Consider the following 24,912-nt stretch of genomic DNA (forward strand, 5'->3'; position numbering starts at 1 on the left):
CCATTGGATCACCAAGACCTGTAAATAAATGTACGCTCTGAGCACGTCAACCCGCCTTGCCAACTGCTGATGTCACGCCCTTACGACTAATACAAGATCCCTATTTTTACAATGGGCTTATCAAAATGTCTTGTAGACAAATTATTGTAAAGGACTGTCTGGTAGCCTCAATAAATAGACAAAGAGTTGTAGTCGAACAAATCGTTGCGCGAGACTTGAAAACGTGCGACTCGACTTGACTCGCTCTTAGTACGCACGACTTGGACTTGACTCGAGCCTTGACCCGTTCTACTTGAGACTCGACTTGAACCTCGGACCTTGTGACTTGAGAGTTGCTTGTGACTTGAATAATAGTGACTTGGTCCCACCTCTGGTTTCAAGTAGGTGTTAATCAATCACACAGACACAAATTGGTGCTGGAACCACTGGAGAGAAAGAGAAAGAGTGGGGGAGAGAGAGTCATTACAATGGGCAGAACAGCCTCGCTTCCCTTCAAGCCCCTCCATGTCATTTGCATGCACGAATTCCAGGCTTCGCTTCTCTGATTTGGTTCTGCAGCTTGGCTGCCACTTGTCAAGGCAATCTCACGAGTGTTGAAAACAGCTCTGTGCTGGTGTACCTTTGAGTGTCCTCAAGTGCTGCCTGCCATACACACAGAACAGAAGGACTGTTATTATGGATGGCTAGTGGTTTGAAATCACATGGAAACAGATTGGTTATAATGGTTGACAACAGCCTCATCAAAAACATTTCCTATTTCCTTGCTGTCTGACAGCAGTAATGTGTGCTTGTTACCAGTCTCCCTCAGCTTTTAGGAACGTGTTTTGCTCAGATCTAGGTCTTCCTCCCTTTCCATTCCATCTCTATATGAGAGCCCAGTGCTATATGTCTCAGTAACTCCACTGGGTCTCAGTATCCCCGGCTGGGTCTCTGTATCCCCAGGCTGGGTCTCTGTATCCCAGGCTGTGACTCTGTATCCCAGGCTGTGACTCTGTATCCCAGGCTGTGACTCTGTATCCCAGGCTGGGTCTCAGTATCCCATGACATTTTAATCCTAGTAAAAATGTCCTGTTTTAAGTAGAGGTCGACCAATTATGATTTTTCAACGCCGATACCGATACCGATTATTGGAGGACCAAAAAAGCAGATGCCGATTAATCGGACGATTTTATTTGTTTATTTATTTGTAATAATGACAATTACAACAATACTGAATTAACACTTATTTTAACTTAATATAATACATCAATAAAATCAATTTAGCCTCAAGTAAATAATGAAACATGTTCAATTTGGTTTAAATAATGCAAAAACAAAGTGTTGGAGAAGAAAGTAAAAGTGCAATATGTGCTATGTAAGAAAGCTAACATTTCAGTTCCTTGCTCAGAACATGAGAACATATGAAAGCTGGTGGTTCTTTTTAACATGAGTCTTCAATATTCCCAGGTAAGTTTTAGGTTGTAGTTATTGTAGGACTATTTCCTTCTATACCATTTGTATTTCAAATCAAATCAAATGTATTTATATAGCGCTTCGTACATCAGCTGATATCTCTAAGTGCTGTACAGAAACCCAGCCTAAAACCCCAAACAGCAAGCAATGCAGGTGTAGAATCACGGTGGCTAGGAAATATTCCCTAGAAAGGCCAAAACCTAGGAAGAAACCTAGAGAGAAACCAGGCTATGAGGGGTGGCCAGTCCTCTTCTGGCTGTGCCAGGTGGAGATTATAACAGAACATGGCCAAGATGTTCATTTTACATTACATTTAAATCATTTAGCAGACGCTCTTATCCAGAGCGACTTACAAATTGGTGCATTCACCTTATGACATCCAGTGGAACAGCCACTTTACAATAGTGCATCTAAATCTTTTAAGGGGGGTGAGAAGGATTACTTTATCCTATCCTAGGTATTCCTTAAAGAGGTGGGGTTTCAGGTGTCTCCGGAAGGTGGTGATTGACTCCGCTGTCCTGGCGTCGTGAGGGAGTTTGTTCCACCATTGGGGGGCCAGAGCAGCGAACAGTTTTGACTGGGCTGAGCGGGAACTGTACTTCCTCAGTGGTAGGGAGGCGAGCAGGCCAGAGGTGGATGAACGCAGTGCCCTTGTTTGGGTGTAGGGCCTGATCAGAGCCTGGAGGTACTGAGGTGCCGTTCAAATGTTCATAAATTACCAGCATGGTCAAATAATAATAATCACAGGCAGAACAGTTTAAACTGGAGCAGTAGTACGGCCAGGTGGACTGGGGACAGCAAGGAGTCATCATGCCAGGTAGTCCTGAGGCATGGTCCTAGGGCTCAGGTTCTCCGAGAGAGAGGAAGAAAGAGAGAAACAGAGAATTAGAGAGAGCATACTTAAATTCACACAGGACACCGGATAAGACAGGAGAAGTACTCCAGATATAACAAACTGACCCTAGCCCCCGCGACACAAACTACTGCAGCATAAATACTGGAGGCTGAGACAGGAGGGGTCAGGAGACACTGTGGCCCCATCCGATGATACCCCCGGACAGGGCGAAACAGGAAGGATATAACCCCACCCACTTTGCCAAAGCACAGCCCCCACACCACGGGAGGGATATCTTCAACCACCAACTTACCATCCTGAGACAAGGCCGAGTATAGCCCACAAAGATCTCCGCCACGGCACAACCCAAGGGGGGGCGCCAACCCAGACAGGAAGATCACGTCAGTGACTCAACCCACTCAAGGGACGCACCCCTCCTAGGGACGGCATGAAAGAGCACCAGTAAGCCAGTGACTCAGCCCCTGTAATAGCGTTAGAGGCAGAGAATCCCAGTAGAGAGAGGGGAACAGAGCCTTTCCGTTCACCTTCACACTCCTGGGCCAGACTACACGCAATCATATGACCCACTGAAGAGATGAGTCTTCAGTAAAGACTTAAAGGCTGAGACCGAGTTTGCGTCTCTCACATGGGTAGGCAGACCATTCCATAAAAATGGAGCTATGTATGAGAAAGCCCTCATTATTTCATTAACCTTTGACTATTGGATGTTCTTATAGGCACTTTAGTATTGCCAGTGTAACAGTATAGCTTCCGTCCCTCTCCTCGCTCCTCCCTGGGCTCGAACCAGCAACACAACGACAACAGCCACCCTCGAACCAGCGTTACCCATGCAGAGCAAGGGGAACAACTACTAGTAGGCTCAGAGCGAGTGACGTTTGAAACGCTATTAGCGCGCGCTAACTAGCTAGCCATTTCACTTCAGTTACACCAGCCTCATCTCGGGAGTTGATAGGCTTGATGTCATAAACAGTGCAATGCTTGACGCACAACGAAGAGCTGATGGCAAAACACACGAAAGTGCTGTTTGAATGAATGTTTACGCGCCTGCTTCTGCCTACCACCGCTCAGTCAGATACTTAGATACTTGTATGCTTGTATGCTCAGTCAGATTATATGCAACGCAGGACACGCTAGATAGTATCTAGTAATATGGTCCTTCTGTGGCTCAGTTGGTAGAGCATGGCGCTTGTAACGCCAGGGTAGTGGGTTCGATTCCCGGGACCACCCATACGTAGAATGTATGCACACATGACTGTAAGTCGCTTTGGATAAAAGCGTCAGCTAAATGGCATATATTATTATTATTATATTATGTGTAGTTAACTAGTGATTATGATTGATTGTTTTGTTATAAGATAAGTTTAATGCTAGCTAGCAACTTACCTTGGCTTACTGCATTCGCGTAACAGGCAGTCTCCTTGTGGAGTGCAACGAGAGAGAGGCAGGTCAAGAGGTTGCAAGATTGTATCCTCCGAGCTGACAAGGTGAATGAATATCTGTCGTTCTGCCCCTGAACGAGGCAGTTAACCCACCGTTCCTAGGCCGTCATTGAAACTAAGAATGTGTTCTTAACTGACTTGCCTAGTTAAATAAAGGTAAAATTAAATTAAAATCAATATAAATAATATTTAAAAATCCCCTCTCAAAAATACTGATTTCCAATTGTTATGAAAACTTTAAATCGGCCCTAATTAATCGGCCATTCCGATTAATCGGTCGAACTCTAGTCTTAGGTCAGTTAGGATCACCCCTTTATTTTAAGAATGTGAAATGTCAGAATAATAGTAGGGAGAATTATTTATTTCAGTTGCAGCTCTTTCATCACATTCCCAGTGGGTCAGAAGTTGACATACACTCAATTAGTATTTGGTAGCATTGCCTATAAATTGTTTAACTTGGGCCAAACGTTTCGGGAAGCCTTCCACAAGCTTCCAACAATAAGTTGGGGGAATTTTGGCCCATTCCTCCTGACAGAGCTGGTGTAATTGCGTCAGGTTTGTAGGCCTCCTTGCTCGCACACACTTTGTCAGTTTTGCCCACACATTTTCTATTGGATTGAAGTCAGGGCATTGTGATGGCCACTCCAATACCTTGACTTTGTTGCCCTTAAGCCATTTTCCCACAACTTTGCAAGTATGCTTGGGGTCATTGTCCATTTGGAAGACCCATTTGATACCAAGCTTTAACTTGCTGACTGATGTCTTGAGATGTTGCTTCAATATATCCACATAATTTTCCTCCCTCGTGATGCCATCTATTTTGTGAAGTGCACCAGTCCCTACTGCAGCAATGCACCCCACAACATGATGCTGCCACCCCCATGCTTCACGGGTGGGATGGTGTTCTTCAGCTTGCAAACATAACGATGGTCATTATGGCCAACAGTTCTATTTTTGTTTCATCAGACCAGAGGACATTTCTCCAAAAAGTACGATATTTGTCCCCATGTGCAGTTGCAAACCAGTCTGGATTTTTTTATGCCGGTTTTGAAGCAGTGGCTTCTTCCTTGCTGAGCCGCCTTTCAGGTTATGTCGATATAGGACTCGTTTTACTGTGGATATAGATACTTTTGTACCTGTTTCATCCAGCATCTTCACAAGGTCCTTTACTGTTGTTCTGGGATGGATTTTCACTTTTCGCACCAAAGTACGTTCATCTCTATGAGACAGAACGCGTCTCCTTCCTGAGCGGTATGACGGATGCGTGGTCCCATGGTGTTTATACTTGCGTACTATTATTTGATGAACGTGGTACCTTCAGGCATTTGGAAATGGCTCCCAAGGATGAACCAGACTTGTGGAGGTCTACAATTTCTTTCCTTGAGGTCTTGGCTGATTTCTTTTGATTTTCCCATGATGTCAAGCAAAGAGCCACTGAGTTTGAAGGTAGTACTTGAAATACATACAAAAATACAGGTATACCTCCAATAGACTCAAATGATGCTTCTAAAGCCATGACATCATTTTTTGTAATTTTCCAAGCAGTTTAAAGGCACAATCAACGTAGTGTATGTAAACTTCTGACCCACTGGAACAGTGAAATAATCTGTCTGTAAACAATTGTTGGAAATAATACTTGTGTCATGCACAAAGTAGATGTCCTAACAGGCTTGCCAAAACTATAGTTTATTAACCAGAAATTTGTGGAGAGGTTGAAAAACAAGTTTTAATGACTCCAACCTTAGTGTATGTAAAATTCTGACTTCAACTGTATATATCTTAGGCTGTGTCTGTGTCTCAGTCCAGACTATTCTCTGTGTGTGTCAGGGTCCAGAGCTCTGCTGCCTCAGTTCCAGTCCTGCAGGAGGACAGGGAGGCGGCAGAGCAGGTAGTGGCTTTGTATCTGGCCTAGCTCCCACGCCTCATTTACCACTACAATGAGAACTCATCTCCCCACCCCGCCCCCGCTTTGCTCTACCCAACCACTCAGACACACACAGCACCAGAACCGACATCAGCCTGCGCCAAGGTGTTGGAGACGGCTGACATGCACCCTCACACATCCATTCTGCACCTCACTACAGAAAACCCCGCTCTGACTCCATGGAACACTGAGAAGCGTTTCTATCTGCTTGAAAACATCTGCCACACTGATATGACTAAACTGTCTGTTTTGATAACATATGAAATGAAATGACTCAGAAGACATGCACGATTGACTCAGCCAAAATGCAATCTGTCATCTTTTTGCTTCTCGGCTCAGAGGCTGCGAAAGGCTTCAGTCAACTCATCCCCCTCCAACATGGTTGTATTATTTAGTGTTTACGTCATTTAAAAAACGTCTGCATAACAGATATTGGGTTGAGCCGCTGTAATTAGGCTTGTTTATATCAGGGCTGGCCAACCTAACACCATTGTTTGGAGTTAAAGCCTTTTCAGTGTGTGTGTGTGTGTGTGTGTGTGTGTGTGTGTGTGTGTGTGTGTGTGTGTGTGTGTGTGTGTGTGTGTGTGTGTGTGTGTGTGTGTGTGTGTGTGTGTGTGTGTGTGTGTGTGTGTGTGTGTGTGTGTGTGTGTGTGTGTGTGTGTGTGTGTGTGTGTGTGTGTGTGTTTCAGGCACACAAATCAGCCTGGTCATTCTACATTGTCAACAGATTTACCAGTGGCAGCTCACATCTCCCTGTTTAGCCTTATTGTTTTAAATAGGAGGAAATGGAGGTAGCAACCCCTTTTGTTCCTCCACCAGGATAGTATTTGAGTTTCTGGAGTCTAATTTGCATAAGCCCATAGTGGAGGAAGATAGACTCCTCACCGGGTGCTTCGGCTGTTTCCAGGAACCGTATCTCAGGGAGACAAATGTCAGTCGCTCTCCTTTGTCAGGACGAAGGTGGAGGTCTCCGAGACAGAACGGAGAAATGCTTTATTGTCATTGATTAGACTAGCGCCCAGAGAGAGAAAAGAAAGAGAGCGATGCCTCGGCAACTATCACCTGCACTGCTGCTTATCATATCCTCTCCTCTCCTCACGCTCCCCAACAGAGATGCAGGACAGGGTGAGAGCGAGCGGATAGATCATGTAGGAGAGGGCTTATGTTTGTGCGCCGGTGAGTCAGAGTCACAAATAGCAGTTTGACGAGTCGACGCGTCGGCTGACATCCTATTTTGGGCGGACTCCTTGAGGCTCTTCCTCTTCTCCCCTCTACGCACAGCACAGCAAGAGGAGGAGGAAGGAAAGACAATTTGTCATCCTTCTGTCCCAAGACGTGGTCATGAGTCACCTCCTTGGCTGGCATCGCCACGGTGTGGGAAGGACCTTTACTGTTGACACTGAGGTAGAACTAGTGACTAGTCAAACTACCATGGGCGGCTGACAGCGTAGACTTAGTGCGGCACAAACTTTTAGCCGTTTTAAAGAGTATGCACTATTCAAGAACTGTGCGCAAGGTGAACTCAGTGACTTTGCTTGAAAGCCGCCACACACACCCACACACACACACACACACACACACACACACACACACACACACACACACAAACACACTACCATTGACACTCAGTGGGAAGAAAATAGGGGAAGACGCTAATGAGATTAACGGCCTCATGTCTTGACTCTTGTTTTGGAGGGATGGTATCATGCAAAATAGATAAGCTCCTATTTGCATATGAGTGTGCTCTGGAAGATGAGAGCTCTAAATCATGTACTCTTCAACCACACATACTGTACATAAAGTGTGCAGAGCAGTTCTCTCTGAATAAGGTGGAACTATACATTATTCAGTTAGCTCTACTTAGTGCACCATGCTGACAAGTCTGCTGCTCATGCAGATAGATACTGCCTTTTGAGATCGCACTTTTAAGTATCTTGTCTATTTAATATTCTGTGTGATATGTATTCTTCCCAGTTTTTGGTCATGGGAAAGCATTAAAGGGACTTGTAAATGAATCATATGTACCCATTCATTCTGGAAGAATATAACGTATCAATGCCTCCGGAGCTTAGTTCAACTGTCACACCCCATCAGAACCCAAAATATAAGCAACAAGGTAAAGGTAAACAAACTCTGTATGGCCTCAAACCATGGTTAAACTATCATTTTGATATCATGGGTAGTCAGTCCATGCATCCATAGCTCTATTGATTTGAAAGTGGTTACATTTCTTCAGCCCCATCCCTCAGATTTTTACAGAAACAGTGGCGGGGAGGGTGCTTTGTGATTGTTTCAACCGCGGATTGCCTCCTTAAGAGAAGATACTGAGGCAAAGGATCATGTATTATCAATCACCATCTGTATCAGAGGAAGTTCATATTGGAGCGGACAAGGTTCACATAGTAGTCTGAGTCACTAGTCGCCTCAATGCATTTCCTATTTATTTGGCAGTCATTGATTTAGCTTCAAGGCGTCTTTTCGGAGTGCTATACCAGTAATGTAAGCATGAAAGTGATCAAGTATTCTGCTTTGTAAATGATGTATGCTTATATGAAGTGTTTTCAGTGATGTCCACAGTCGAATGTTCAGCGCTGACAGTAACAGATGCAGAGCTGTTGAGAATTTCACAAGCGAATCGTCGTCTGGTGCAGTAATTACATTTCCATGCCTGGTGAAAAAAAGTTGCCACTGTGCACTTCTTCCATCTCCAGAGGCTTGTCTTCCTATGGTGATGTCTACTTATCATACTGTCACTGGGGTGTCATCCACTGACACAAATATCCTGCAATGGGAGTGAAATGGTAGACTAGACATCTAACCCGTATCAGGAATGTCTGAAGGCCACATTTACTCCGTGATATCTCACCGTCACAGCGAGAAATCTTTTCTACCCCCGGAAAATTGAGTTCCAGAATGTGACATTGCCCTTATCAGTGAAACTCTGCATAATTGATTTGATTTACAGACATCCTTGTTCTGGGTGCCTGATGTTGCGTACAGCACCAGTCAAAAGTTTGGACACACTTTGCCAAGAGTGTGCAACACTGTCATCAAGGCAAAGGGTGGCTACTTTGGAGAATCTTAAATATAAAATATATTTTGATTTGTTTAACACTTTTTTGGGGTTACTAAATGTGTTATTTTTGTCTTCACTATTATTCAACAATGTAGAATTTTTTATTTAAAAAAAAAGAAAAACCATTGAATGAGTAGGTGTCCAAACTTTTGACTGGTACGGTGTATAATGAACTCACGTCATCCCTTTTCCCAGCAGGATAGTAGCCCTTTCCTGCAGTCAATGGGTGACTCATGGGTGACGGTCAATGGGTGACTCATGGGTGACGGTCAATGGGTGACTCATGGGTGACAGTCAATGGGTGACTCATGGGTGACAGTCAATGGGTGGAATGTTATTAATATTTATTATTAAGATCTTTAAAAAATATATATATAGAAAATGTGGTGTTTCTATGTCAAATGGTTTTGTTATATTTCAGTCTTCTGTGATGTATATAAAGTGTGATAATGGGATGCAAACTCAAAAAGTATTATTTTGTTAAGCCCATAACCATGTGTGTGAGGTGTATACGTTTGTTTCAAGGTAGATATGTTTAAGACTACCAAGAAACATTCTGTGTGACCCTGATTTAACCCACTGCAGTAAAAGGTTAGCCACCTACCCAGGGGTACAACATGAATGTGTCACTTGGGATTGGAGCATACACACACACAGACACACAGACACGCACAGTCTCCTAAATTATTACAGCTCCCAAGCCCTTCTGAGTCCATATTACACAAGATTGTTTTACACGGATGCTGACAAAACTCTTAGCAGTGTGTAAATGTGAATAATACCAACCATTATCCTTTCATGTACTAGTGAATCCTTTTACTCTGGCTTTGATTTTCCTCTAAAAGCACAGTTATTGCAGCCATATTTACTAAGTATTTAAATTCATAAAAATACTTTGATTAGCCCTGTAATGGTTATTGTGCTGGTATTATTATAACAGAGTCTTTGGGGTTTGTCTACAGGAAATGGAGCAGCAGTTTGAGAGGGAGAGGCTCTCATTGGAGGAGCAGGAGAACCATCTCAGACAGCAACTGGACAGCCTGAAGGAGGAGCTCGCCACCAAACTTGAACAAGCCAATCAGGAGGTCAGTCAGGAGCCACCCAACCTATCAGATCTCTCCTCTTGCTCCTCTCATTTTGTCATGGCCATTTGTTGTGGTCGTCCGGACAAACAAAGTTTGCTGCTGTCAACTGCAGGTGATAAAAAAATGTCTCGGCTCATTTGAGGTGCAGATTCCAAATCAAATCAAATCAAATGTATTTAATATATAATAATAATAATATATGCCATTTAGCAGACGCTTTTATCCAAAGCGACTTACAGTCATGTGTGCATACATTCTACGTATGGGTGGTCCCGGGAATCGAACCCACTACCCTGGCGTTACAAGCGCCATGCTCTACCAACTGAGCTACAGAATATTTATATAGCCCTTCGTACATCAGCTGATATCTCAAAGTGCTGTACAGAATCCCAGCCTAAAACCCCAAACAGCAAGCAATGCAGGTGTAGAAGCACGGTGGCTAGGAAAAACTCCCTAGAAAGGCCAAAACCTAGGAAGATTCCACACTCATATCTATTACAAAAGGGAATGTATTTTACTACCAGGTCATTAGATAGGGAGATTTCACTGAAAAACTATATTTTGGTATTTGTTTTCATTAATCCACTGTTAATACAGTCCCAAAATGTTTTGCATGTCAGCAGTCAAATGATCAAGATATCATCATGATGACATGGCTGGTGACAATTATGCTTTCCCTTTTACAGCTGTTTTTAAAGCCTGTCTGAGATGTATGATAATCTGTCCGTTCTGTGTGCAGGTGTTGCGCCTGCAGGAGCTGGTGAAGGAGGGTGAGCAGGGTATGGGTACAGCAGAGGGACACATCACCAACCTGAAGGAGGCCCAGGACAAACTAGCGGAGGAGCTGGACGCTACCAGGGCCAGACTGAGAGAGACCAGCAACCTGCTGACCGCCCTGCAGGTGAGAGCACCAACAATGCATACACACACACACACACACATTCTCGTCTGGGCCCTGTGTGGTTCTCCTCATCAGGGAGGCATTGGAGAATCCATCAGCAAACCCTAATGAATTCCCTTCCCCATTCACTCTTCTGACTGAGGATTTATTCATTGTACATCATGTTTATTTATGGGGGGGGTAATAAACTTGTACTGTACTGAATTGATCTCCTAGCCTTGAGTCTGTTCCCAGACGAAATCCATCACATCCACCTGCTTTGTCCCAGATTCCAATTCTTGATATGCCAAGCAGACTATCCAGCAGCTTTGGATTGGCATACCTAATCAGACTCTGACTCTGAATTATGTTCTCATCTTTAAGGAGCCCATATGGCATTGGCAGTTCATTAGAAGGCTGCTCTTCAGACTAGCTCTCCCATGCCGTTGACCTTCTGTGACTCCTCTCCCTCTCTCCCTCTCTACTCTCTCCATTCCCTCTCTCCCTCTTTCCCCCCTCTCTCTCATCTCTCTGGGCCTGTATAATGAAGCAGACTCTAGTCTGGATGTCAGGGGAAGTGTGCAGCAATGAGAATTGATGGCTGTGGAGCCGAGTTCCTCTTTTGTTGAGTCCTGTCCATAGAGGTTTAGATCCCATGCTCAGTTGTCTTGTTTATCACGAGGGCTAATATCACAACCCCTTTCTTTCTTCCCCTCTCTCTCTCTCTCTCTCTCTTTCAGGGAGAGATGGAGGCCCAGAAGAAGCAGCACGAGGCTAAAGTCATTACCACTAAAGAGGACGAGAAACTCAAGATGGACAAGATGGCGCTGGAACTGGAGCTCAAGTGGACCGAGACGTTAAGGTGTGTATGTGTGTGTCCTTTGCCCCGGGGTGGATTTGATGAGATGTGCCAGGGATGGCGATGGACAGGGTGAGTGAAAGAGTTTGGCTTGGAGTAACTGAAAGTCACAATGAGGCGAGTGCCACCATGATACACCATGGTAATGATACTAGTCCAGGCCCGGTCCCTGATCCCAGCCCAGAAAGAGGTCCTCCTCTCCCTGGCTCTGAGGATTATGAACGGATGGCTTCATTTAGAAAGAGCCAGCGCTGCACCACAGATTATAACCACTGGAATGACCATTGGAATTATCTTCAGAGGGCTCAAATCCACACATTTCAAAAGAGTAATAAGTGAACACTGTACTGTAATACTGTAGCTAGCTTGGTCCCACATTGTGTGCACATGAAAGAGGAGTGGGAGGATAGGTCCCGTGAGAAATCAGACTGCCCCAAAATATTTCTATCTCTCTTTTCTTTTAAAGAGTTCATTTCCCACAACATTTGTTCAGCCAATGCCCTCGCGTATCTCAAAATGGGCTACTCTGCTGAAGCAATGGCGGGTGTTCACCAAGCGAGCAGACCGAGCATCTCACTGCTGCCGCCGCTGCTGCTGCCTGTTCTGGCTCAAAGGAGAAAGACAGGATGGTAATGAGGTTCATATGAGATATGGATTTGAGCCCGATTAACAAGGAGGCCCTGACAAGCCACTGCCTATGAATTTCAAGTGGAAAAGGGTTTTGTTGTCACATTTGAATCTCAATGCCTTTACAGCAGGGACATGTGAATCAGGGTGTGAACAGACTTGCAGCTCAGAGATTTGAGACTGGGGAGGAGGAGGAAGATCATCCCAGCTCATCAGACAGAGTCCAATTAGTGTCTGTCTCCCTTGCTGGGGTCAATTAATGTCTTAATACAGTATTAGGGATTCCTGATTAGGCTCTGCTACACATGGAGTTCTACAATAACACCATCCAGACAGGCATTGGTTCAAAGTTCTCTGTCCTTTTCTTCATCTCTTGTACCGTAATTACGTTTAATTGACCCTCCTCTCTCAATGTTCATCTTTCACAATTGCATTCCCCTTCAGCCCCTTTTCATTTTGACCCTATGAATTGGAATTTATACGTTGCGTTTGGTGAATTTGACATGCTCTGTAATTCTGACAGCATTTTGGTGTTTTAAATAATGTCAGGTAGTAATTTAAAAAAAGACATCATTGAAGACAGCGTATGCTTCTCCTTCTTCTTTAGTAAAGCATAATGCAAATAGCAACCTCCGGGGTTCTGATTGTACTTGTGTGTTTCTGTACAGAACCTTGTTGTGTCCTTTCACACCACTGTCACTGAATAGTATTATTGTTTTCTGTTGTTACTGTCTGCAGTTATTCAACTCAACTTCACCTCTCCAGTTCATTGAGTTTGTCTGCGGTCTTGCCCTCATTTCTTCTTATCACCATGTATAACTCGAGCCAACAGGCCACTCAGAATGAAAGCGAGCGAGAGAGAGATGAAAGAAGAGAGAGAGAGAAAGAGGCAAAGGAAGAGGGAGAGATATTCACGTCTCCCTCTTTACCGTCCTCTGTTCGAGGCTCTTCTCTTTCATCTCCTGCGACGGCCTGTCAGAAACATCTCTCCTCCTGCTCCTCACAGGGACTGGTGATGTGGAGGGAGATGCAGAGATACCAGAGCCCCTACCCACATTAAAGCCTCCTGCAATGTTTACCTTACGTAATGGTGGGCTTGAACATGAACAGCATTTGCAAGCGGAACAATCCAGTTGGGCAGCACCACCACACTGCACCGCAGTGCCTTTGACAGCCTTTCAAGTGCCTCAACCGCAAGAGATGCGTGTGTGTCATCTGGCACACCGGCACAGCCAACACACATACACGGAGAATGCGCACACACAAGGGGACCGAGAATAATTGTGCTGAGAGAGATAGACATCTAAGATCCACTATTTCAGGCAGATAGAATATAAGAGGAGGCTCCTTTACTGAGTGTTTCCATGCGGTGATGTCAGAACCGGGTATAATGAACTTCAGTAGCGATTTACCTCAAGAGTCAAACTAAGCCTTTGTGAGAGATGCCTGGCATCGATGTGGGCCAAAAGTTGGGGAAAGAAACCATGTTGCTGTTTAGACAGCGAGTTGATGGCCTCCATTTGTGGCCGTCTGCCTGTCCTCTCTGCTGCTGTCTGATGTTGACTGAAAGCTTTGATCTTAACGGGGCTGGCTGATTTACACACATGCCTCCTTCCTTCTCGCTACATCCTCCTTCATTATCCTTCCTCCCTTCTTCTCCGTCCTCCATTCTAGGGCCTCCATACTGCCTACCTAGTCTACACACTCACCCCCTTCCTCCCATCTCCTCCATCTCCTCACCAGGTGCTGAGTGCACGCACTCACCCTGACGCTCATCTGCTTGTAGGGAACGGCGAAAACACTGTCAGCGCCACACGTTTAACGACGCCATTCTCTGCTAAATAACGATTAACATTTTATTATTTTTTTATTTTTATTATTTAAAAAAAAAAAATGTATTAACAACAAATCAATACATAAAGCACATGAGGAAACACAAGCATACATAGATTACAAACAATGGACAATCGAGCTAGGGGTACAATATCACATTACAATTACACAAGGACCTTAAGGGACATGCATATACTTACAATTCTAACAGCTTTTTTGTTAGTAGAGCATTTAACCGTCTTAAAATACAGTTAAATTTCTTTTTGTAGGGTACGAAAATGTGGTTTTCTGTTTGTAAATTTACATTTGTGAATATGAAATTTGGCCAAAAGAATAATTAAATTAATTACATAAAAATGATTCCGCTTATTTCTATTGTATGTAAAGAATCCAAACAGTACATCTCTCCACAATAGTGTAAAATCTTCATAAATGTGTTCAATTATAAACCTACTGATGTCTTGCCACAGTTTTCTTACATGCATACAATGCCAAAAAAGATGCACAACTGTTTATGGGTGGTCATTACAAAAGGAGCAATTTGAGTTGATATTTCCTTAAACTTCTTCATATAGTGGTTGGCAGGATAATATTTATGAATAATTTTAAAGGAAACTTCCTTAATTTTGTTAACAAGTAGGTATGTTTGTGGCAACATCCAAACTTTTTTCCAACAGATATTATCAATAAATCCATTCCAATAAGGCATGACATAAGGTATTGCTACAACATCCTGCTGAAACAAGGATCGTATCGCTCTGTTGTTGAATGGACCAAAAGAGAAACAAATCTTTCCTACTGATGAGTCAACAGGGTCAATAGAAGGTAGACTCTGAGGGTCAGGTCTTGACATGTTCCTGAATAACATAGCAACACCTGAGGGAATGGCATCTAAAACAATTGCAAAATCTTTAGGTGTTACAGGGACCTTGTAAAGTGATAAGAATTCTTTATAACTGAGTAAAAGACCCTCTGCATTTACCAGTTGGCTCACCAATAGGATATTATTTATGAACCAATATTCTAAAAACAGAGAGGTATTTTTATACAATATATCCCGATTATTCCATATATAATATCTGCGTGGAGAAAAATTGTGTTTATAAATTAAGGACCATGACAAGAAAACCTGCCGATGAAAAGCAGAAAGTTTCACTGGAACTTTGTCAATATTATAATTGCAGAACAACATGAAGTTAAGGCCACCAAAAGTAGAGAAGACATGATGAGGAATAAAATTCCAGATAGAAGTGGGTCTTCTTAGGAATTGTTTTATCCAATTGATCTTGAAAGTATTATTTAAAGTAGTAAAATCCAGAAAATTCAGTCCACCATTCTCATAAGTGTTCATTACAACAGTTTTCCTAATGTAATGGGTACGGTTTCTCCAAAGAAAGTTGAAAAGCATCTGGTCTATCTCCTTGCTTATTTTACGGTCAAGATATAAAGATAGAGCACCGTATGTTAGTCTAGAGATACCTTCAGCCTTGGTTATTAGGACTCTCTCTACCTTTTAAAGATAAGTCCCTCTGTAGCCATTGATTTAGTTTCTTCTGGGTTTTTTTAATAAGAGGGTTCAAATTTAGTACGCCTCTAGACTTCTGATCCTTTGTAATGGTTATGCCTAAATATGTAAGTTCTTCTTTTACTGGAATACCATAATATGAAGGTGTCACACAATCTTTGACAGCCATGAGTTCACATTTCTTAATGTTAAGATATAGACCAGATGCTTTGGAAAAGGATTGTATCACATTGATCGATATGGGAATTTGGTTAGCGTCTTTCAGAAAAAGTGTAGTATCGTTAGCCAGCTGGCTTATAATCATTTCTTTACCAGCTATGGAAATACCTTGTACAGGACTATTATTTAAAGAATTTGCAAGAAGTTGGGTGATTAATAAAAACAGGTACGGAGAGATAGGACAACCTTGCCTAATTCCTCTCTTTAACTCAAATCTAGGCGAGGTGCCATATTTCAATTTGATAGAGCTATTACCATTTGCATAGAGAGTCTTAATAGCCTTACAGAAAAAATCCCCAAAGCCAAGTCTCTCAAGGGAGTGGAAGAGAAACTGATGGCTAACTGTGTCAAATGCTTTATAAAAATCTAAAAATAATATGAAGCTATCCTCAGTTATTAGGTCTGAGTAGTCAAGTACGTCTAATACTAGTCTGACATTGTTAGAAATATGTCTGTTCCTCATGAAGCCAGACTGTGTTTCATCAATGATTGCATCCAGAACTTCTTTAATTCTTTTTGCAAGTAGTGAGGCTAATATCTTATAGTCATTATTAAGAAGACAAATTGGACGCCAGTTATCGATGAGCAGCACTTCTTTTTTAGGCTTTAGGTATCAGTGTTATTAACCCCTGACTCATTGTAGGAGGGAGAACATTGTTTTTAATACTCTCTAAAAAGACTTCAAATAGGAAGGGAGCTACTTGTTCAGAAAATAATTTGTAAAATGCTGATGTAATTCCATCAACACCTGGTGATTTATTGTTCTTTAGATGTTTGATAGACTCTATAATCTCTTCAACTTTGATGGGTTCATCACACTGTTTAGATTCTATATCACTGATAGAGTGAACATTATTCAGTGAGTTAAAAAACACATCTGTGGATTCCTGACAGTACGTAGAGCTATACAATTTTCTGTAAAAATTGCTGCAGTATTTAGCGATTAATTTTTGGTCATCTGTAATAAAACCATCAATGTTTAACTTATGGATAGTGTTATTTTTAGAGTGAAATTTCTCAAGTCTAAAGAAATAGGATGAATTCTGTTCTCCCTCCTCAATCAATTTTTTCCTATATCTAATAAAGGCTCCTTCTGCTTTTAATTTATATATATTATCCAGTTTATTTTGTAACTCAATTAGTTCCATCTTATCCTCCCCCAAGAGGTCAGCTGGGGACTCTGAGAAAGGGAAATTATCTTAATGATCACCTTTTCCTCCTCAGCTCTTCTGGTCTTAGCAAGATTACTACCATATTTTCTAAGATATTTGGACACCTCAAATTTAAAGAGCTCCCAGTTCTTGCAATAAGATTTTTCTTCACAAGCCCTTTCCCAAAAGTGTGAGAGCAGATCTTTAACCTCAAATGTAACTATATCATTATTTAATAATGAGCTATTTAGCTTCCAGTAGGATGCTCTACCAAGGTTCGTATCAGGGGTAAATATTTTGATATCAATGTAAATAGCCTTATGGTCTGTGAGGGGAGTAGTACAAATATTTGTAGTAACACACTCACTATCAATACATTTGGATATAAGCCAAAAATCTATTCTGGATTGTCTGGAGCCTGTTTTGTTACTCCAAGTGAATGATCTTTCGGCCGGAAACCTCTCTCTCCATATATAAGATCAAACTTTTCCATAAAAAGTATTAAACCCAAATTCTGATTGGTTGGCCTACCTGGGGGCCATCTATCAGTTGAATTATCTATTGTAATGTTAAAGTCCCCTCCTATCAATAATAACGAATTGGGAAATTTAGATAACCAATGAAGTATATGTTTCTCTATAGATTCAAGCAACTCATCATTCTCATGTTTGGTGTTGTACCCGTAGAAGTTTACAGTAATGAGTGTAATGTCATTGTAACTGATCACAAGACAAATAAAGTGACCAAAGGGGTCACATTCCGAGTGTAGAATATTACCACCAAAGGTATTTTTCATTGTAGTGACACCAGCAGAGCGTTCAGATCCATGGGAAAGCTAAATATCGTTGCCCCACTGTGACCCCCAGAAGTTGGCATCAGCAGAAATTGAGTGAGACTCTTGAAAAAAGCAAAAATCTGTATTCGAAATTGTTTAGCAAATAAAAATAAGGTCTTGCGCTTCACACTGTTTCCTAACCCCCTAGCATTAAGAGATAATATAGACAAAGACAAAACAGCAAAGATTATATAAAAGTATAAACTGTAGTAGGATGAGTCAAAGACGTAGGAGCAGTGAACGTAAACTATAAGGAACCGAGATCTGCACCATTTAAGTAAATTTAAAGTGAAAATAGCTTATTCCATAACCTTTGAAATTCAACTCAACTGGAAAGTATGTTCAAGACCAAACCAAGGGTTCTTGTAGTAAGAGAGACTAAAAACCCTCTTTAGTGTAATCAGGAACTATTCTGAGAAATCAAACAAATAATAATTTAAATAAAAGGGTACCTACTATTTTAAGTACATATGAAAACTGATCATAAAATAATTGATTAACAAAATGTTTTACATATAAACGTTCCGAAGACCTTTTTTGGAAATAAGTATTAATAACTAAATAGAACAATAACCCCTTACCCATCTGTCTATCGCCTCCTTTGAATTCCATGCTGTCACAGTTACCAGCCCTTTCAAGCTTAACATCCTTATCATTTATCGCCCTCCAGGTTCCCTCGGAGAGTTCATCAATGAGCTTGATGCCTTGATAAGCTCCTTTCCTGAGGACGGCTCACCTCTCACAGTTCTGGGCGACTTTAACCTCCCCACGTCTACCTTTGACTCATTCCTCTCTGCCTCCTTCTTTCCACTCCTCTCCTCTTTGACCTCACCCTCTCACCTTCCCCCCTACTCACAAGGCAGGCAATACGCTCGACCTCATCTTTACTAGATGCTGTTCTTCCACTAACCTCATTGCAACTCCCCTCCAAGTCTCCGACCACTACCTTGTATCCTTTTCCCTCTCGCTCTCATCCAACACTTCCCACACTGCCCCTACTCGGATGGTATCGCGCCGTCCCAACCTTCGCTCTCTCTCCCCCGCTACTCTCTCCTCTTCCATCCTATCATCTCTTCCCTCTGCTCAAACCTTCTCCAACCTATCTCCTGATTCTGCCTCCTCAACCCTCCTCTCCTCCCTTTCTGCATCCTTTGACTCTCTATGCCCCCTATCCTCCAGGCCGGCTCGGTCCTCCCCTCCCGCTCCGTGGCTCGACGACTCATTGCGAGCTCACAGAACAGGGCTCCGGGCAGCCGAGTGGAAATGGAGGAAAACTCGCCTCCCTGCGGACCTGGCATCCTTTCGCTCCCTCCTCTCTACATTTTCCTCTTCTGTCTCTGCTGCTAAAGCCACTTTCTACCACTCTACATTCCAAGCTTCTGCCTCTAACCCTAGGAAGCTCTTTGCCACCTTCTCCTCCCTCCTGAATCCTCCTCCCCCTCCCCCCTCCTCCCTCTCTGCAGATGACTTCGTCAACCATTTTGAAAAGAAGGTCGACGACATCCGATCCTCGTTTGCTAAGTCAAACGACACCGCTGGTTCTGCTCACACTGCCCTACCCTGTGCTCTGACCTCTTTCTCCCCTCTCTCTCAGATGAAATCTCGCGTCTTGTGACGGCCGGCCGCCCAACAACCTGCCCGCTTGACCCTATCCCCTCCTCTCTTCTCCAGACCATTTCCGGAGACCTTCTCCCCTACCTCACCTCGCTCATCAACTCATCCCTGACCGCTGGCTACGTCCCTTCCGTCTTCAAGAGAGCGAGAGTTGCACCCCTTCTGAAAAAACCTACACTCGATCCCTCCGATGTCAACAACTACAGACCAGTATCCCTTCTTTCTTTTCTCTCCAAAACTCTTGAACGTGCCGTCCTTGGCCAGCTCTCCCGCTATCTCTCTCAGAATGACCTTCTTGATCCAAATCAGTCAGGTTTCAAGACTAGTCATTCAACTGAGACTGCTCTTCTCTGTATCACGGAGGCGCTCCGCACCGCTAAAGCTAACTCTCTCTCCTCTGCTCTCATCCTTCTAGACCTATCGGCTGCCTTCGATACTGTGAACCATCAGATCCTCCTCTCCACCCTCTCCGAGTTGGGCATCTCTGGCACGGCCCACGCTTGGATTGCGTCCTACCTGACAGGTCGCTCCTACCAGGTGGCGTGGCGAGAATCTGTCTCCTCACCACGCGCTCTCACCACTGGTGTCCCCCAGGGCTCTGTTCTAGGCCCTCTCCTATTCTCGCTATACACCAAGTCACTTGGCTCTGTCATAACCTCACATGGTCTCTCCTATCATTGCTATGCAGACGACACACAATTAATCTTCTCCTTTCCCCCTTCTGATGACCAGGTGGCGAATCGCATCTCTGCATGTCTGGCAGACATATCAGTGTGGATGACGGATCACCACCTCAAGCTGAACCTCGGCAAGACGGAGCTGCTCTTCCTCCCTGGGAAGGACTGCCCGTTCCATGATCTCGCCATCACGGATGACAACTCCATTGTGTCCTCCTCCCAGAGCGCTAAGAACCTTGGCGTGATCCTGGACAACACCCTGTCGTTCTCAACTAACATCAAGGCGGTGGCCCGTTCCTGTAGGTTCATGCTCTACAACATCTGCAGAGTACGACCCTGCCTCACACAGGAAGCGGCGCAGGTCCTAATCCAGGCACTTGTCATCTCCCGTCTGGATTACTGCAACTCGCTGTTGGCTGGGCTCCCTGCCTGTGCCATTAAACCCCTACAACTCATCCAGAACGCCGCAGCCCGTCTGGTGTTCAACCTTCCCAAGTTCTCTCACGTCACCCCGCTCCTCCGCTCTCTCCACTGGCTTCCAGTTGAAGCTCGCATCCGCTACAAGACCATGGTGCTTGCCTACGGAGCTGTGAGGGGAACGGCACCTCAGTACCTCCAGGGTCTGATCAGGCCCTACACCCAAACAAGGGCACTGCGTTCATCCACCTCTGGCCTGCTCGCCTCCCTACCACTGAGGAAGTACAGTTCCCGCTCAGCCCAGTCAAAACTGTTCGCTGCTCTGGCCCCCCAATGGTGGAACAAACTCCCTCACGACGCCAGGACAGCGGAGTCAATCACCACCTTCCGGAGACACCTGAAACCCCACCTCTTTAAGGAATACCTAGGATAGGATAAGTAATCCTTCTCACCCCCCCCCCCTTTTAAGATTTAGATGCACTATTGTAAAGTGACTGTTCCACTGGATGTCATAAGGTGAATGCACCAATTTGTAAGTCGCTCTGGATAAGAGCGTCTGCTAAATGACTTAAATGTAAATGTAAATGTGTAAAGTCAGAGCAGACCTGTATGCCATTTAAAACAGTATCTTAGTTATTGTATAAATAAAACATAAATTCAGCTTTCAATCTTCTTCGTAAGTTTATAAACAAAATAGGACTTCTGGTCATACAAGAACAAACTAATGAATTGAAATACCTGAGTATTCCTTTAAAATAGTCACCTGATACTTGTTAGGTAAACAACATAAGGAAAATGAGAATACCATGGCTGAAACCATCAACCTGTTCCTTCTGGTGAGATTTTAGGGAGGAATATGGATTTCTGAACCGTTGATGAAACCTCGTCCTCCGACGAAGTAAGCAGCCTTCCCCTCACTTCGTGCCATCTTGATCGTTGGCCACAACTTGTTCCTTCTTTCTATGTCTTCCGGGCTGAGATGCTCGGCGAAACGCATACCATGGCTCTGAAGGAAGGCGTTCTTCCTAGCAGCTTTCCAGACAGCATCCCTGTAGAATCTGGTAGTGAATAGGATGAGGATACCCCTGGGTCTTAAATCGCTTTGCTGTTGCTTCTTGCCGAGGCGATGTACAACGTCGATGGTATCACCAACTTTGTTCTTCTCTGCAGGCAAAACTTCTTGGCAGATACGGATAGCCTCTCCTCGCACATCTTCATTCTCCACCTCTGGCAAGCCGTAGAGTCTCAGGTTCCATTTTCTTGTGTATTGTTCCAGATCAGTGAGACGTCTATGGTAGACATTGTTATTCTTTTCCACCCTTTCCAAATATTTTTCAACTTTTGCCACTCTCGTTTTCACATCATTAATTTCACCACATGCAAACTCGTCTTTTTCAAGCCTTCGATAACCATGGTGTTCGCGCCTACCATTTTCTCAATGGCGTCACACCTGGAGTTGATGAGTAAGGAGAGGGTAGCCACGATGTCAGAGTTCATGTTGGGTTTTTTGGAGGGTGGAGGTTTGCATGGAGTAACCGGTAAAGAGGGGAATTCTTCATCTTCAGCATTCGAAAGCATGATATTATCCATAGGCCAAGTGTAGTTATGACAGTTGTCTATAAGCACGTTTCTCTCTTGTTGATTAGCAATAGAACGGCTATCTTTTTCCTTTCTTTTTTGTCACGACTTTGCATGGACATGCTGAAATAAATTATCCAATTATCATTCCAGTCACAGGAAAGGTCTTATATCTTGAACAAATAAAAATAATAATGACTAAACTTTTTTTTTTTTTAAATAAAAATCACAATCTTTCTGAAGTTTGGTACGGAGCTCGGTAAAAAAGCGTCTGTTCAAGCAGCCATCTTGGCCAATTCCTAATAATAACGATTAACATGCAGTCTGTGCAGCGCCGCTAAACGCGTGGGCATTGAGTAGCGCTGACACGGCGAGGTGGGAGGCGTTTGCATGGCACCGTGGGGAATCGTACACTCTGCTCCGCTCCCAAGGATGTGGACTCTGAACACCCCCGGAGCTCCGACAGACAGCGGCTCGCTGGAAATGTTCAGCAATTACAGGACATACTGTTATCCTCTTAGAAAACCTTCGTCCCAGGCTGCGCTGTGTACAGACCGACGCATGCATTAACATCGACATACTGTATCAGATGGATGGGAGTGTCAGCCCCAATCTCTCTTCTCTCTAATGATTGGCTGTCTGCGCAGTCTGCTCTGGAGCGAAGTGCAGATGCATTCTGTTTATGATTCTGTTTATGAAATATGCACACAACGCCAGATTTTCCTAACAAATGTTTAATGTTGGTCTGTGTTGCGTTGTTCGTCCTAATGAGAAGTGGCGTTGGTAAAAAGGGTCTTATCACAGCCACATACAGTATAACATATTTACTAGATGGTCTTTTCATGCATGTGCTCTTGCAAGCATGACTTGCATGATAATAATAATGATTTGTCAACGTAATCCTAACTAAAACAGGGTTCTGCTGCATATGGTTTGCAGAGGCTTTACTGATTTGGAATGAATGACAATATATTACTAGTACATAAATGCTACTACTATATATTACTACATGGAATTATTTAAAAAATGGTTTGCTTTGTTGCATTAGGTTGATCCCCTGACCCCTGTGTGATTTTTATTGTCTTCTGTATACTTCATCTAATGGTAATTGTGTGCATTTGGTGTGTGTCCACAGGCAGGAGTGTAAGAAGCTACGTGAGGAGCTAAGGGAGGATCATGAGGATGACAAGCGGGCAGCCCTCTCCCAGCTGGCCCAGAACAAGGAGCAGGAGCTGGGCAGTGCCCGCGAGAGCTGGCAGAGGAAGGTGGAGGACCTACTGGAGCAGGTAAGAGACAGTCCACCCTCACCCTGCTGCACCACACTACAGCTGGTCCCTGTGATATAGAGGTGTTCTTGGGTCCAAAAAGTTTAACCCATTACGGAATGGACCCGGTGCTTTCCTCCCCAGATCCTACCCAAATAAATAAATGTCAAAAATATATGGACCAGAGGACAACCGGACCTGGCCCCGTATAGAGCCTTTTCGGGTCCAGACTCGGTCTGATCCGGTCCGATTGAGGGAAGCAGCAGATAATTTAAAAAATGTACTACGTTAACTGAAGCTGTTTATGCAGGCACTGGGGGAGGGGGAGGGGGAGAGGAATGAAGGAGCAGCAAGCGGGGCAGGGGTCGTGTGTGTGTTTATATGTGGCTGAATGGCACGAAGAGGAGGGAGAGAGAGACCGCAGCAACCAAGCCAACTCTTGCTAGTTACTAACTTTTAGCTGCCAAAGCTAGGTTATTTATCAACCAATCTGATTACATAGCACCCGTTTTGACTGCATCAAACCATGAAGAGAAGCTAGCTAGTTAAGCCAGTTGGGTTGGCTAATTGAGGCTACTTGTGTGCCGCACCATGGGCCTCCCGGTCGCAGCCGGCTCGAACCCAGAATCTCTGGTGGCACAGCTAGCACTGCAGTGCCTTGGACCACTGCACCACCCGGGAGGCTATACGTTTAACTTTTAATTCCGTCATTTTAGTTTCATCTTCCATTGATCTCTTAACTTGCTTGCCACAGAGCCAGAGGCTAGTGACCCTTTGATGACTTGTGATTGGCTACATGCGCCACTCTCGTGAAAAGACTGAGCAGCAGCATACAATTCTCTCTCTCTCTCTCTCTCTCTCTCTCTCTCTCTCTCTACTGCAGCAGTCACGTTCAGTTCTGTAATTATAATTACACATACCTGAGACCCGTGACAATCAAATCCACTCTGACCTAGATCTGAGAGTCAACTACAGAATTTCGGATCCGACCCGGTTGGGTCACGGGTTTTCGGCTGGAGCTGTGAAGACCTTGACTGTGATATACACAGCGTACTCTGCCCCATGTCAACATTATGACTGGGCTCCAGGATACATGGAGAGTAAAAGAACTACGTAATTTGTCTGTTCACTAGTCCCATCAATGCAAAAGTTTAGTTGAGCTGGGATTTATATAGGGATTCCGTGACTACTTTACATACTGTAAGGTAGAGAGCATAGGTTATACATTTTCACCACTTAACCCAAAATATAATGAAACATTTTGGAAGTGTATGTCATACCATATTAAATTGTCCACTTCCAAATGTCCATGAATAGGTGAGAGGAGAATGCTCAGGGCCTCACCGTACACATATGCAGATACCAGCCATGACAATGAAAGACTGCTGAGAAGCCTGTTCTGTTACTTAGCTGTAACTCCCACCACAGCTATAGCTAGCACTGTCACTCACACAAAGTGTATGAAGATAAAAACATGGTGAATTTATTGGATATCTATTCAAATTATGACATTTGAAGTCTTCCCAAAATGGCACTGGCAGCCCTGTGAAGGGGACTGAATGGGCCAATCAAATCGAATTAAAAACGAAAACTTTTAATG

General features: G+C 43.8%; 1 protein-coding gene across 4 annotated transcripts in view; it reads left to right on the forward strand.

Moving 5' to 3' along the window:
- The window catches only part of fam184ab (family with sequence similarity 184 member Ab), a 154,021-nt gene that overhangs the window by 93,038 nt on the left and 36,071 nt on the right, over positions 1-24,912 (forward strand). For all 4 annotated transcript variants that reach the window (XM_035774827.2, XM_035774830.2, XM_035774828.2 and 1 more), the window contains exons 7-10: positions 9,710-9,832; positions 10,572-10,733; positions 11,453-11,574; positions 23,183-23,333. In XM_035774827.2, coding sequence (XP_035630720.1) covers positions 9,710-9,832; positions 10,572-10,733; positions 11,453-11,574; positions 23,183-23,333 — 558 coding nt within the window. The remainder of the gene's footprint in view (positions 1-9,709; positions 9,833-10,571; positions 10,734-11,452; positions 11,575-23,182; positions 23,334-24,912) is intronic.

The sequence above is a fragment of the Oncorhynchus keta genome, chromosome 8 (assembly GCF_023373465.1).
Source record: "Oncorhynchus keta strain PuntledgeMale-10-30-2019 chromosome 8, Oket_V2, whole genome shotgun sequence".
Lineage (NCBI taxonomy): Eukaryota > Metazoa > Chordata > Actinopteri > Salmoniformes > Salmonidae > Oncorhynchus > Oncorhynchus keta.